The sequence below is a fragment of the Schistocerca americana genome, chromosome 1 (genome assembly GCF_021461395.2).
Source record: "Schistocerca americana isolate TAMUIC-IGC-003095 chromosome 1, iqSchAmer2.1, whole genome shotgun sequence".
NCBI lineage: Eukaryota > Metazoa > Arthropoda > Insecta > Orthoptera > Acrididae > Schistocerca > Schistocerca americana.
The window spans coordinates 248,484,345-248,498,404 of NC_060119.1; the positions used below are offsets into that span (position 1 = coordinate 248,484,345).

General features: G+C 43.1%; 1 protein-coding gene across 1 annotated transcript in view; it reads left to right on the forward strand.

Moving 5' to 3' along the window:
• Nucleotides 1-14,060, forward strand: part of LOC124555160 (nitric oxide synthase, salivary gland) — a 693,873-nt gene that overhangs the window by 531,428 nt on the left and 148,385 nt on the right. Inside the window, exon 9 of the mRNA XM_047129021.1 lies at nucleotides 7,488-7,682. Within this exon, the coding sequence (XP_046984977.1) occupies nucleotides 7,488-7,682 (195 nt within the window). The remainder of the gene's footprint in view (nucleotides 1-7,487; nucleotides 7,683-14,060) is intronic.

The following is a 14,060-nucleotide window of genomic DNA, read 5'->3' on the forward strand; positions in this document are numbered from 1 at the left end:
AATCAGTTCTAAGCCGAATAATTATTTGCATAAGGGTCAGAGGTGAACCGATGCGTTATTGACTTGCTCAGTTTGTGAAGCTCTTTCTCTTGAATAAATCATCCAGTTTTTTGTGAAATTGTAATAATATGTTTCTCTGTGCATGTTCATCATGTCTACCGATTTCCGTCCCATTCGAATAAGTCGTTCGTGGTGGGGCGTTTTCTTTGTCCTACAGCGTGTATGCTGCGATGAGCGTGAACAATGACCTAAAATCCTCATTTAGGGTGAACGATGTACCAGAGCAACGGTCGTTAATTCGCATGTCAGGCTCAGATCCCAGTCTCGCAAGGCAGCATACGCTGTAGGATCAGGTTTGTATGTTAAAATCAAGATACTAGCCGTCAGTAACATATGTACAACAGGTGCAAAAACTTTGCTCATATATGTCAGTTTCTCACAATTTGCTCGTTATCGTTTTACATGGCAAGTGCGCAAGTTGCGATAAAAAAAGGACAAACGATGGTTTCATTCGTTGAGGGAGCTGGTGCCGTTCTCATCGCAAGGCTGCGAGACAATCGATTGCTGTGGTAGGCCTGAGTGGAGACTCGAGTAGTCAGCAATTCGAGCCCAAATCCCGTACGTTGGACAGCCATAGCGACACTCTGGTACTGAAGAAGCAACGATTCCCTCTCTTCCACTATTCTCATATACTAATATCTACGGTCCCTTTATGCTGCAAAAATTTTTTAAGCTTATAAGCCAACTCAGTCAAAAGATACGGCCATTTATGGCACATATTTTGACACACGCAAACTCTGTAATGAAAAACTATAGGGTTCTTCCTGTTGACCTAGATCATGAGATTTGGCAAGAAGCTAGTTTTCACACTACAAGTAAGTTTAAAAATCCGAAAATTGGTATTTATAATTATATCACACGAAAAAAATTTATTTTCATTTGTTATCCAACTGTCCGACCTGTTTTTTTCAGGAATGAGGAGACATGTGTGATACAGGTATCGATATCGATATCGATAACAGGCAAAAATCGTCGAAATCCTCGATTCCCAGGATGGATTATCTATCTATATACGTAATTAGGTTTGTGCACAATCCTCGGTGTGCATGACCTGCTCGCATTTATCTGGAATTTTGCTTTGAGACGTGTACACAGGGCCGCCGTTACACCCTGTCCTGTGCAATCTCAACTCAGATTGTCGCTTACACCCAACGTCTTCGATTACTTGTTGGATATATTCCAATGTCTGTCTTCCCCTAATTCTTTGGCTCCCTCTAGCAGAATGGAAGTTTCTCCTCAATGTCTCAACATATGTCCTGCTATCCTGACACTTCTTCAGTCAGTGTTTTCTAAATTTACTTTTCTCGCCGACTCGGCGTAGAACCTCCTCATATTTCATCGCATCTATCCATCTAATTTTCTTTGTCCTTCTATAGCACCACATCCTAAACGCTTCACTTTTCTTCTTCTCCAGTATTCCCAAAGGCCATGATGCACTTTCATACAATTCTTCGCTCCAGGCGTACATTATCAGAAATTCCTTTCATGAATTAAGGCCTATGTTTGATATGCGAACAATGCTTTTAACTAGTAATTGCCTCTTTGCCTGTTCTAATATGCTTGTGCTGTCCTGTTTGAAATGTAAATGCAAATGTGGAAGTTTTTCACAGATGCAGAAGATGAACACTTCGTGACCAAATGAAATAACAATACTTTTGTTTTACCTCCTTATTGACCACTTTGGAGAACGTAACAGCTACAACTCCTCTCCTTCCTTTCTTTCTTGTTTCCATTTTTCCCATACTCCCTCATTTTCTCCCCATATTGTCCTTTCCTTTATCCTGTCCGTGTTGTTCCCCATTTCTTATTTTCTCTTCTTTGAATGTTTTTTAATTATAGTATTTTATTCTTGAAAAGTTTTCTTTCTGTGATTTTCGATTCTTTTATATTGTTTGTTTATCGACTTTTTCTTTTTTCTGTAATCGAAGCTATTGTTGTTTTCTTGTTCCAAAAGTAGACGTATATTTGTTTCTTTACCATGTCGTCAATAAAGATTTAATCTTCGCTTTGCCTTTACTTCTGATGTTTCCCCCAGATTTTCGTAGATCTCCTTGTTACTTCTCGTTTCTCAACTACCTTAATTTTTATTGTATCCACTGAAAGATTTTCATGTACATTCAAGCATGGCCGGCTTATTATTCATTATTAAGCATTCAAATCAATATCAACATTCTGTTCTTACCTCTGATAATCAGTGTTTTGTTTTTCTGGATCTCCATTTCTCGCTGTAGGTATTTGTTGTCAAACCAAATTCTCTCTCTATTTTATTAACTTTTATATCTACTGAAGATTTTTGTAGTCCATTCTGTTGACTCCAAGACGTTCTGCTGATTCTCTAAGATATTTAAATTTACTAAGTCTCTCTGTTTTCACACATTTGTGTTTCTATATGTATTTTGGCACAGTTTTCATTTCTGTCATAAACTTTTGTTTTTTCACCTGACAAAACAATTCCCTATTTTTTCCGTATGATTTATTTGAGTTACTGCTTCTGTTAGATTTTTTGAAAGTATTGAAAAATCGTCTGCAAAAGCCAGGGAGTTTACCTTAATTTCATTTATTTCCCTTCCCACCATTATTGCTCCAGTTTTGTGATTTTTTAGCCCCAAAATCCAGATCTTTGGAACTTCGCTGTTTTAATACTATGCTGTCATCTGAAACAGTTGTAACACCCAAGAAAGTGAATGTTGTCTTTGGGAGTGGAAATGGAGCTCCGGGACGCGTTGGACAAAGCGGAATAATAAAATATTATAACTGCAGGTGGCGCATTAGAAATAAAACTAATTTTAACCTAAGGAATTAATGGCCGGAATATAATTTTTTATATGCTAGTACGTCTGGAATGAACAATGCATATGAGTCACGTGTTTACAGACTTCTTACGTTTCGTAAGAAATAACTCCTTTTCGCATCGGCTTTCGAGGTGCCACCTTAAAAGACATCATCGTTTGTGATATGTTCACGGTGGAATTAACCACTCTTTGCATTTCACAACTCACTATGGAAAATAGAGCCACTCGTTGCAAGAATTTGCAGACATGCTGGTCCAGCGGGAAGTAGTTGTTCGAAAGCCAAACGAATCTAGAGAGAAACGTTTCGCCAACAGGCGACATCCTAACTGGAGAAACGTGTTGCTATGGACAGGAACTTAAGAGAGACTTGACCGTTCAAGTCACAGAGAGCCAGTAAAGGTTCACCACAAAAAAATTTCTAAAGTCGAAGTTTAAGAGATTCCGTTGTATCGTGTGAAGAAGATTCGTCGACAAGCACCTGTAATCTGTCACGTCAAATACACACCCCGAAGAATACAGTCCGGAGAGCACCGTGGAAGTTGCAGTTACACAACATGTTGGAGGAAAGATGCCAAATGATCAGACAGTGAGTTGCATTGCAGTGCGTGCATTGAGACTTCGAGCAGTTGCTATGAACCTAAATTGTTGCTATACTGCGTAAGCTCTTTGTGTGAAGGAAAACTAAACGGAAAATAATAAAGTCTGCCTACTGTCACTTAAGTATCGCATTTTGTTCGATAACATACATTTCGAAGGACAGTTTCATCTTCATGGCTTCAGCTGGCTATTTCCATTCATTTTACTGTCTCCATTTGGACAAAATTAGTACAAAAAACTGCATATTCATTTCTGACTTTTTCTTATTTCAAAGTACTCACTTTATGTTCCTTGAACTTATTTACAAGTTATTAATCTAAAGGTTTGTGATACCCTGTACGAGCTAGTAGGAAGACTCATTACGTTTGAACTTTGTGGTGGGACTGGCTTCAAATCCACGTTCACCCATATAGATTTAGGTTTTAGGCGGTGTCTCTAAATTTTGTGACTTCATTGCCAATCGGCTGCTGTGATTTCTGTACCTTGACAATAGCCTCGTCGTGCTGCTGATGTGTGTGTGGGAACAGGAAAGCTACTCCCAACAAACAGTATCAGGCATGCCCACTGATAAATATCACAATTATTGAAATAACTGAAAATGTCGATGTGTAGTCTTCTTTACTTCACGTATTTAAATTAATAATTGTGAGCCTTTACTGCGAAACTTTCTTCACTCATTCAGCTACATGTTATTTCCATTTTCTCCGATTTTCCTTTACTTTTTTGGTTTAGGTTATATATTCCTAAATTTTTCCTTATAGCCTGATTTCTTTTACGATCTTCCTTCATACATTCTTCAACTCTCTTAGAAATCTCATTTCTTGAGCCTGTATTCTACTTTATTAGTGTCTTGTCGTCACTCATGTCTCACTTTCATAGGTCAGGTTTGGTACTGCTGTTGTATAGCTGTTGTGTACCTAGTTCCACGTAGTGAGCGCGTACACAACATTCCCACTAGAGTGCGCCCCACTAAGCACAACAGTGCAGGCGCAGCGCTCATCCGTCTCCACACTACGAGATGGCGCTGCCATAGGGATGGACCAAATTCTGCTTCCGCCAATCCGCGTATTAATATGTAACGCAGCCAATGAGATTGCTGCTAACGTAGAACCTTTTCTCCTCGTGGATCACACTCGCGCAGTGATACATGAACGCACGAGGTATTATAATGAGTGTACATACCTCCAATTAGTCAGTCTGCATTTGTCTGCACCAGTCTGTGCTAGTCTGCATTTGTCTGTACCAGTCTGCATTTGTCTGTACCAGTCTATAGTCAAGTTTCAGTCTGCGCCTAATAAGATTACCATATTCCTGTACATAGTCATGAAGATAAATGTATAGACACTTTTGTCAAGTATCAGAGATATATGTGAGAATAAGTTTAACGTACCAATACCAAAGGAACTTCTGATTGTCAATTGTAAATAGCATCCAGAATCAAGTTAAGTAATTTTTATGCTTGTTATTATTTTAATAAATGTGTGTGAAAATTAATCAAATTCTGTTTAAAGTTGGTCACCGTCAATCTGCTACTCGAAGCGTGCAAGTGGCATTTCTATCGTCTGACCTAACGACAGAAGATAAACACGCCACGATAAGACCACGAGACACATTGCTGACACTCGCCTACTTCGTTAGAGCGACAAGTCAAATAATCTGATGGTGTGTGTACTGAAGGTCTTACAGTATGCACACCACAATAGCACACTGGGCTCGCATTTGGGAAGAAGACGGTTCAAACCCGCGCCCGGCCATCCTGATTTAGGTCTTCCGTGATTTCCCAAAATCGCTTCAGGCAAATGCCGAGATGGTTCCTTATGCTCCGTCTCTAACGACCTCGTTGTCGACGGGACGTTAAGCACTAATATCCTCCTCCTCCTACTTCTGTTGTGTTATAATACTTCGTCTGGGATTCTTTCCTGGCTTTATTCTGCATCGTTCCACATATGCAAGTCAATTTATTTAATTTTTGGTCCATATCATTGTTATAAGTGATGTCGCATCCTAGATATTTAAAATATATAACTTTCAGCAAGATTTTATTATTCAAGGCTATTTTAGTTTTTATTGGTTGTCTGCCCTGTACAAATATTCCTGGCATGTGCCAATTCCCCACTTAGAGACTAAGTCGAAATTAGTGAATATGATTATCTTCTTCCAGGCGTGGCGATGTCTTGCGCTTTCCCTGATTTGCTAATATCCCGTCGAACTCGCCGTTAGAGTGCGTTGGGATTTCTTCAACGGTCAGGTCGATGCTCCTCAGTAGGTGAGCTCCGACAGAACTACCGTCAAGTCGCGGAGCGATACCCCGTTTTGCGTAGTAATATGAAACTGCGTTCTATTTGTTCCACATGACACTGCTACCGTGCAACATAGTTTGTTATATGCTTACGACCACTGCCGTAGGCCGTTCGAAATGCTAACGTTATCGTTCCGCCTGGCGATTAGGCTACCACGTGCAACCTGCATTGCTAGAGGGTAGTCTAACCTGCAGCGTTGTTTCTCCCAGGCGACTCGCTGTTGCTAAATCGCTTAAGGCAAACACATGGACGGTTCCCACGAAAATCGCAAGGTCAGTTGACGTTATTAGGGGCAGAGCGCTAGTTAGGACTAGAGGAAGACAGGAATCGAAACCGACTCGACTGATTTCTTTATAAAATGTCAGATACAACAGTGTTACAGAAGAGAAGAAGATTAAATTGGCGGTACAATTATGGCTCCTATTCCAACTTCAGTTATGACAATAAAGACCACTTCCGAAGACAGTGAGTTCTAGCTCTTTCCATACCAGAGTGATAGACGATAGCTTCATTTATCACCTTCCCAGAAGAGCCATCGAATTGATGTCATTGTACCTAAGTCGTGATAAGTACACCGCCCCAAGCCGGAGAAGCAGTTACCAGCCGCCACGAACTCAGAGCGAATGAAGCGTGAAATTATTTTAAGTTTCTCAGAAAATTAGGGCTGATGGACGTCAGTTGTGATGAAAATATCAGTTCCTTACTACTCCGTAAGTACAAGAGAGGAATCGTAACTTTGAATCCATAAGAAACGTTCACAAACTACAAATCGTCACTGGAGCGAATTGTAGACACTTTCAGACTCTTTTCGTTCAACAGCTACCTTTTTTCTCGTCGCAAATCCTACTCTTTACGTACATATGATGGTAGTATCTGTTCCCGAAAGAACAGATACATTGATGACTGTGCAGCTTCTCTAGAATGAAATGATAATTAAATCGGCGGCAGGAGATCCCGGGTTCGAGTCCCGGTCATTTCTACTCACTGCGATTTTCATAAAATATCATGCAATCAACATAAAATAGTTTCTCAGATAAGATCACTGTCAACACACCTGGTGCACAAGTGTTGGAATTTAATAATGTAAAAGTAACAGTAACTTAGCGCTAAACATTAAAATAATCATACTTTTTCATAATAACATTAAAATATTTTCTCATTTTTTACCGGTTTTTGAAGATTCCATATTCCTTGGTCGAAACTGTCCATTAAAGAATTGTATATCTTAATTTTATGATGTTATTCCTAAAACTTACAACATTTGTACAATAACTTTACAAAAAATTGCCTTATGCCATTCTGCCCTTTGGGTGGAGCAGAACGGAAAATATGCAACCATTTCTTTAAAAAAACGTAAAAAATTCATCCCATACAGTATTAAGTAATTTTCAAGTAAAGTACCTTGGCTATATTACAAGGTGTATTTTTTATACTTTTAGGAAGTGTTTTCGTGTGCTTCCTTATTGTGCAAAAATTGTTAAAGAAACTTACCTTCATGCAGGAAGCCCGTAACTAGTACTTACTCAGAACTAGGAAGTGTTTGTCACAGGCACTGTGGCCTTCACGCAAACTGTCGAGGTCGTCAGGCTGCTACCACTGAATGAGATCTTGATCACACCTGGTTCATGTTCTATCGGCTTTCAACACAACTGTATTGCACGGACAATAAGACCACAAACGGTCAGTTTAGAATGTGTACTGTTGTAAATTAGTAACTTACGTGCATTACCATCTGCAGGTGAGGGGCGTGACGATCGTGGATCACCACACGGCCTCCGAGAGCTTCATGAAGCACTACGAGAACGAGATGCGGCTACGCAACGGCTGCCCCGCCGACTGGATTTGGATCGTGCCGCCAATCTCTGGCTCGGTGTGCCCCGTCTTCCACCAGGAGATGGCGCTCTACATGCTCAAGCCCTCCTACGAGTATCAGGCAAGTGGTTGCCTTTGAAACTTCTAATACATAAACCTTCTTCTCGACGACGTCTCTACGCGGAATGGTTTCTTTTCTGTGTTACTCTGGTCTTCTGAGCTTCGCAGCATTCCATTACACCACCTTCCATCCCCATTCTGTCTTCATGTGTCACAAGTATCATAAGTATATCGAATCATGATACCTTACAGGACATCACAGAAACTAATAAGAACATAGATATGCAGTTCATCGATATAACTTATAAGGAGCTAAAAATTTTCTTTCAGTCACAACTACGAGAGACGTTCGGTATAACGTTTAATTACACGAAAATATGCTATAAAAACTATGGCATCGCAATGGTGTCAACGATCCAAACCTAGGGGTGTGGAGGTCAGCTCAAGAAGGAGACACTGAGGGCCGTGGCTACTGGGAAGCGATGTTGCTGGGATAGGAGCTTAGGGGTTTGTTAAATCCGCAGTCAGCGAATAAGAACGATTCTCAAGAAGTAAAAGAAACAAAGTTCATTTCCTGTAAATCTCTTTCCAGTGGTGACCTGCGGGCTGAAAGTCTAATTAAGAAACAATAATTCCACTGAAGGCCAAATTACATCAAGAACAATTAATTTCTGGCTAAATATGCTGCTAACAAAATATCCTTTTGCAGAAGGCCAATTCAAATAATAAGAACAGTTAATACTTCGACTAATTAGTTATGGTGGAAGGACAGTATTGAATAGTACTTAAACCAACTCAAATTATGCTGACGGCTGTCAGCGTCATGCCAGATAACGATAAGTAGGTCAGTTAGTGTTTCTCGAGTTGAACACCAATTAGTGACAGTCATTCTGGAGTTGGCCACCAGCTAGTGACAGTCGATCTCCACAAGGGGTGAGAGAATTAGAGTCGGTGTAGCCACAGTTATCAATCAGTATTAATTGTAGGTCCAAACTGTTGATAAGACGTTGTAGGCCACACGTCTACTAGTAATGCTCCGGAGTCTTGCGGTTCCCCGGAGGGACGAGTCCGTGGCGTAGCTAAAGGTGGACTGCGACTCATCTTACAGGATGCACTGTAGTAAGATCCCGATTATGGAACAGCTGTAGCTCTCGGCGCTTGGCCGAGACGCTTACTCGGTGATGACTGCCCTCTGTGTACTACTTTCAGTCACATGCTGTGAGTAAAAAGATAGTTCGTGTACGTCCTGACCTCTAGCAGCGCACTTGACGCTTCCTGGCAGGTGCCGGTTTGACCTACAGACTGGGCCTTAGTCGGTGCGGTACGGTGTGCGCGGGCTCGTTGTCGAAATGCATCAAGGCTCATCAATAATATCCGTTATTTCCTTCGTACTTCGGGATAAGACACTGACCTTGTTAAACGATATGGGCTGCTGCAATACTTAAAACTACGTATGAAAAGGTGTGGTCAGTCAATATATCAAAGTACGTTGATGAAATGTTGGTCTTCTATGAGGATAAAAATACACTCCTGGAAATTGAAATAAGAACACCGTGAATTCATTGTCCCAGGAAGGGGAAACTTTATTGACACATTCTTGGGGTCAGATACATCACATGATCACACTGACAGACCCACAGGCACATAGACATAGGCAACAGAGCATGCACAATGTCGGCACTAGTACAGTGTATATCCACCTTTCGCAGCAATGCAGGCTGCTATTCTCCCATGGAGACGATCGTAGAGATGCTGGATGTAGTCCTGTGGAACGGCTTGCCATGCCATTTCCACCTGGGCCTCAGTTGGACCAGCGTTCGTGCTGGACGTGCAGACCGCGTGAGACGACGCTTCATCCAGTCCCAAACATGCTCAATGGGGGACAGATCCGGAGATCTTGCTGGCCAGGGTAGTTGACTTACACCTTCTAGAGCACGTTGGGTGGCACGGGATACATGCGGACGTGCATTGTTCTGTTGGAACAGCAAGTTCCCTTGCCGGTCTAGGAATGGTAGAACGATGGGTTCGATGACGGTTTGGATGTACCGTGCACTATTCAGTGTCCCCTCGACGATCATCAGTGGTGTACGGCCAGTGTAGGAGATCGCTCCCCACACCATGATGCCGGGTGTTGGCCCTGTGTGCCTCGGTCGTATGCAGACCTGATTGTGGCGCTCACCTGCACGGCGCCAAACACGCATACGACCATCATTGGCACCAAGGCAGAAGCGACTCTCATCGCTGAAGACGACACGTCTCCATTCGTCCCTCCATTCACGCCTGTCGCGACACCACTGGAGGCGGGCTGCACGATGTTGGGGCGTGAGCGGAAGACGGCCTAACGGTGTGCGGGACCGTAGCCCAGCTTCATGGAGACGGTTGCGAATGGTCCTCGCCGATACCCCAGGAGCAACAGTGTCCCTAATTTGCTGGGAAGTGGCGGTGCGGTCCCCTACGGCACTGCGTGGGATCCTACGGTCTTGGCGTGCATCCGTGCGTCGCTGCGGTCCGGTCCCAGGTCGACGGGCACGTGCACCTTCCGCTGACCACTGGCGACAACATCGATGTACTGTGGAGACCTCACGCCCCACGTGTTGAGCAATTCGGCGGTACGTCCACCCGGCCTCCCGCATGCCCACTATACGCCCTCGCTCAAAGTCCGTCAACTGCACATACGGTTCACGTCCACGCTGTCGCGGCATGCTACCAGTGTTAAAGACTGCGATGGAGCTCCGTATGCCACGGCAAACTGGCTGACACTGACGGCGGCGGTGCACAAATGCTGCGCAGCTAGCGCTATTCGACGGCCAACACCGCGGTTCCTGGTGTGTCCGCTGTGCCGTGCGTGTGATCATTGCTTGTACAGCCCTCTCGCAGTGTCCGGAGCAAGTATGGTGGGTCTGACACACCGGTGTCAATGTGTTCTTTTTTCCATTTCCAGGAGTGTAGTCCGAGGATCATGTTACACAACAGTCAACTCCATACCTCAATCTTAGAGGTGTCTGTTCTTTAAAATCCGGTGCGTATTGTACACTGAAGAGCCCAAGAAACTGGTACATCTGCCTAATATCGTGTAGGGCAACCGCGAGCACGCAGAAGTTCAGCAACACGACGTGTCATGGACTCGAGTAATGCCTGAAGTATTGCTGGGGGGAATTGACACCATGAATCCTAAAGGGTTGTCCGTAAATCCGTAAGAGCACGAGGGGGTGAGATCTCTTCTAATCACTAAGTTGCAAGGCATCCCCGATATGCTCAATAATGTTCATGTTTGGGGAGATTGGTGGCCTGCGGAAGTGTTTAAACTCAAAATAGTTTCCTGGAGCCATTCTGTAGCAATTCTGGACGCGTGGGCTGTCGCATTGTCCTGCTGAAATTGCTCGTCGGAATGCACAATGGACATAGATGCATGCAGGTGATCGAACAGGATGCTTACGTACGTGTCAGCAGTCAGAGTCGTATCTAGACGTATCAGGGATCCCATATCACTCCACGTGCACACGCCCCACACCATTTCAGAGCCTCCCCAGCTTGAACAGTCCCCTACTGACATGTATGTTCCATCGATTCATGAGGCTGTCTCCATATCCGTCCAACCAGGCAACAAGTTTCCAGTCATCAGCAGTCCAATGTCGGTGTTGACGACCCCAGGCGAGGCGTAAATCTTTGTATCCTGCAGTCATCAAGGATACACGAGTGGGCCTTCAGCTCCAAAACCCTTTATCGATGATGTTTCGTTGAATGGTTCGCACGCCGACACTTGCTGATGGCACAGCATTGAAATCTGGGGCAATTTAAGGAAGGGTTGTACTTCTGTCACTGTTGAACGATTCTCTTCAGTCGTTCTTGTTCCCGTTCTTGCTGGATCTTTTTTCGGCCGCAGCGACGTCGCAGATTTGATGTTTACCATTATGTACGTGTCAGCAGTCAGAGTCGTATCTAGACGTATCAGGGATCCCATATCACTCCACCTGCACACGCCCCACACCATTACAGAGCCTCCCCAGCTTGAACAGTCCCCTACTGACATGTATGTTCCATCGATTCATGAGGTTGTCTCCATATCCGTCCAACCAGGCAACAAGTTTCCAGTCATCAGCAGTCCAATGTCGGTGTTGACGACCCCAGGCGAGGCGTAAATCTTTGTATCCTCCAGTCATCAAGGATACACGAGTGGGCCTTCAGCTCCAAAACCCTTTATCGATGATGTTTCGTTGAATGGTTCGCACGCCGACACTTGCTGATGGCACAGCATTGAAATCTGGGGCAATTTAAGGAAGGGTTGTACTTCTGTCACTGTTGAACGATTCTCTTCAGTCGTTCTTGTTCCCGTTCTTGCTGGATCTTTTTTCGGCCGCAGCGACGTCGCAGATTTGATGTTTTACCGGATTCCTGATATTCTCGGTACTCTTTTGAAATGGCCGTACGGCAAAATCCACACCTCATAGCTACCCCGTAGATGCTGTGTCCAATCGCTCATGCGCCGACTGTAACATGATGTTTAAACTCACTTAAATATTGATAAGCTGCCACTGTAGCAACAGTACCCGATCTAACAACTGTGCCAGACACTTCTCTTATATAAGCGTTGCCGACCGCAGCGCCGTATTCTGCCTGTTTACATATCTGTTTATTTGAATACGCATGTCTATACCAGTTCCTTTCGCGCTTCAGTGTATTTCGGATGTTATTAACTATTCCCGAAATACGAAATGTTACTTCCTTCTAGACAAAAATGCTTTTCATAAAATCTTCATTTTTATCAGTTCTGTTTAACATGTGACTTGTAAAGCTATCCATCCCGCTGTGTCTCGATCAGTGATTACAGCCTCTGCACAATATATGCTTTGTACATTTACTGCCTCACTTATCTTTCATGGAAATCGCACACTGTTATTTTGTATATCTGAACGTTTTGTGAAGCCTGTCCAACTGATTTCTTTAATCTGCTCAGCTTCTTTTGACAGGCAACCTCTACCTGTTTATTAGGAACTTGGCGGTCCTGCTTCGTGCGTTACACAATAATTCATGTCTAGAAACTGACTGTGCTATGCATCTATCCTTTAGATATTTGATTCTAGTTTCTCACACACACACGACGAATTTCCCTTTACACCTTTTTCATGGACGTGATTTCGGCTGACCACAATACTAATTGTGATTTCTGCTTGACTGACTCCGACTTTATACCGTAACATACATACAAGTAGTCATCAGAATTTGAACAGAAATGTCAAAATCTTGAAGTTTTTCTCATGTCCGTGGGGGACTCCTGCGTCCGATACCTCTTGTCACAATGACGACTCACAGACAAGAATTTCAGGAGCATATTCATAAGAGGAAACAAGAGATCTGAAGCGTTTGATATGTGCTGTTACAGTAGGGTGCTGAAAAGTGGCTGAGAAGATAAGAAATGAAGTACTCCGTAGAACTGGCGAGGAAAGGAATCTGTGGATAACTCTGACCAGAAAAAAGAACAAGATGATAGGTCTCGTATTTAAGACATCAGGGAATACCACCCATGGTACTAGACAACGCCATTGGATCAAACAGCTGTAGAGGGAAGATAGAGATTGGAGTATATCAAACAAGTAATTGGGGTCTTTGGCAGGAAGTGCTGCTCTAAGATGAAGAGATTTGCAAAGGAGAAGGACCTTGACGCATCGTATCTAACCGTTGTGAAGACAGACGAAAAAAAAAATCCTACGCCATCTACGAGAAAGGATCCCCTCGAGTACATTTTCAAAGCCTGACCTGCAGGTTTGTACTTTTGTACCGCCCTTAGTGTCTTATACGCTCCTGTGAGATATCTTTGTTAGGTGTTAATCCGTGTCTTCGACAGTTTTGCACATGAGACACAACGAAATTTGGGCGTTACGATCTGGTCACACCTTAAACATCTCACTGATGTCGTCGCATTCTGCATAATGAGCCATGCGACACCGTGTTTTCTCGATCTTATTTTTTTATTTTTATTTTTATCACTGTAATATCGACTCGGAGTGGACTGCAGATTTCCTTAGAAATCAAAGTTGACTTACTTTATTTTGAAGACCTTTAACTCGCTACTCAGAGACGATGCGGTAGGGCATAATCAGTTACATCTAGATATGTCTCCCGTTTCATCTGCATACACACCACCCATACACTGCTCTAACGAGTGGTAAGTGTGCTTGTTTAGACATATTTTGTTTTGGAAAGGTGATCTGTGCTATTATGGCGGATCAGTAGAACGTTTCTACATTATTCACATATTATTTTTTACAACCAAATGCCTCCTAATTTAGATGTTCAATAAAACAAATGTTTCCGCCTTCTTGAAAATTAATCTTAATCGGTAACCACCTCTAAGAAGACTCAAGCAAGGTCTTTGTGTTGAATTTCCCTTTCTCATTTTACTACCTCCTTCTTGACTCCTGACCGCGTATTCTTTAAATGC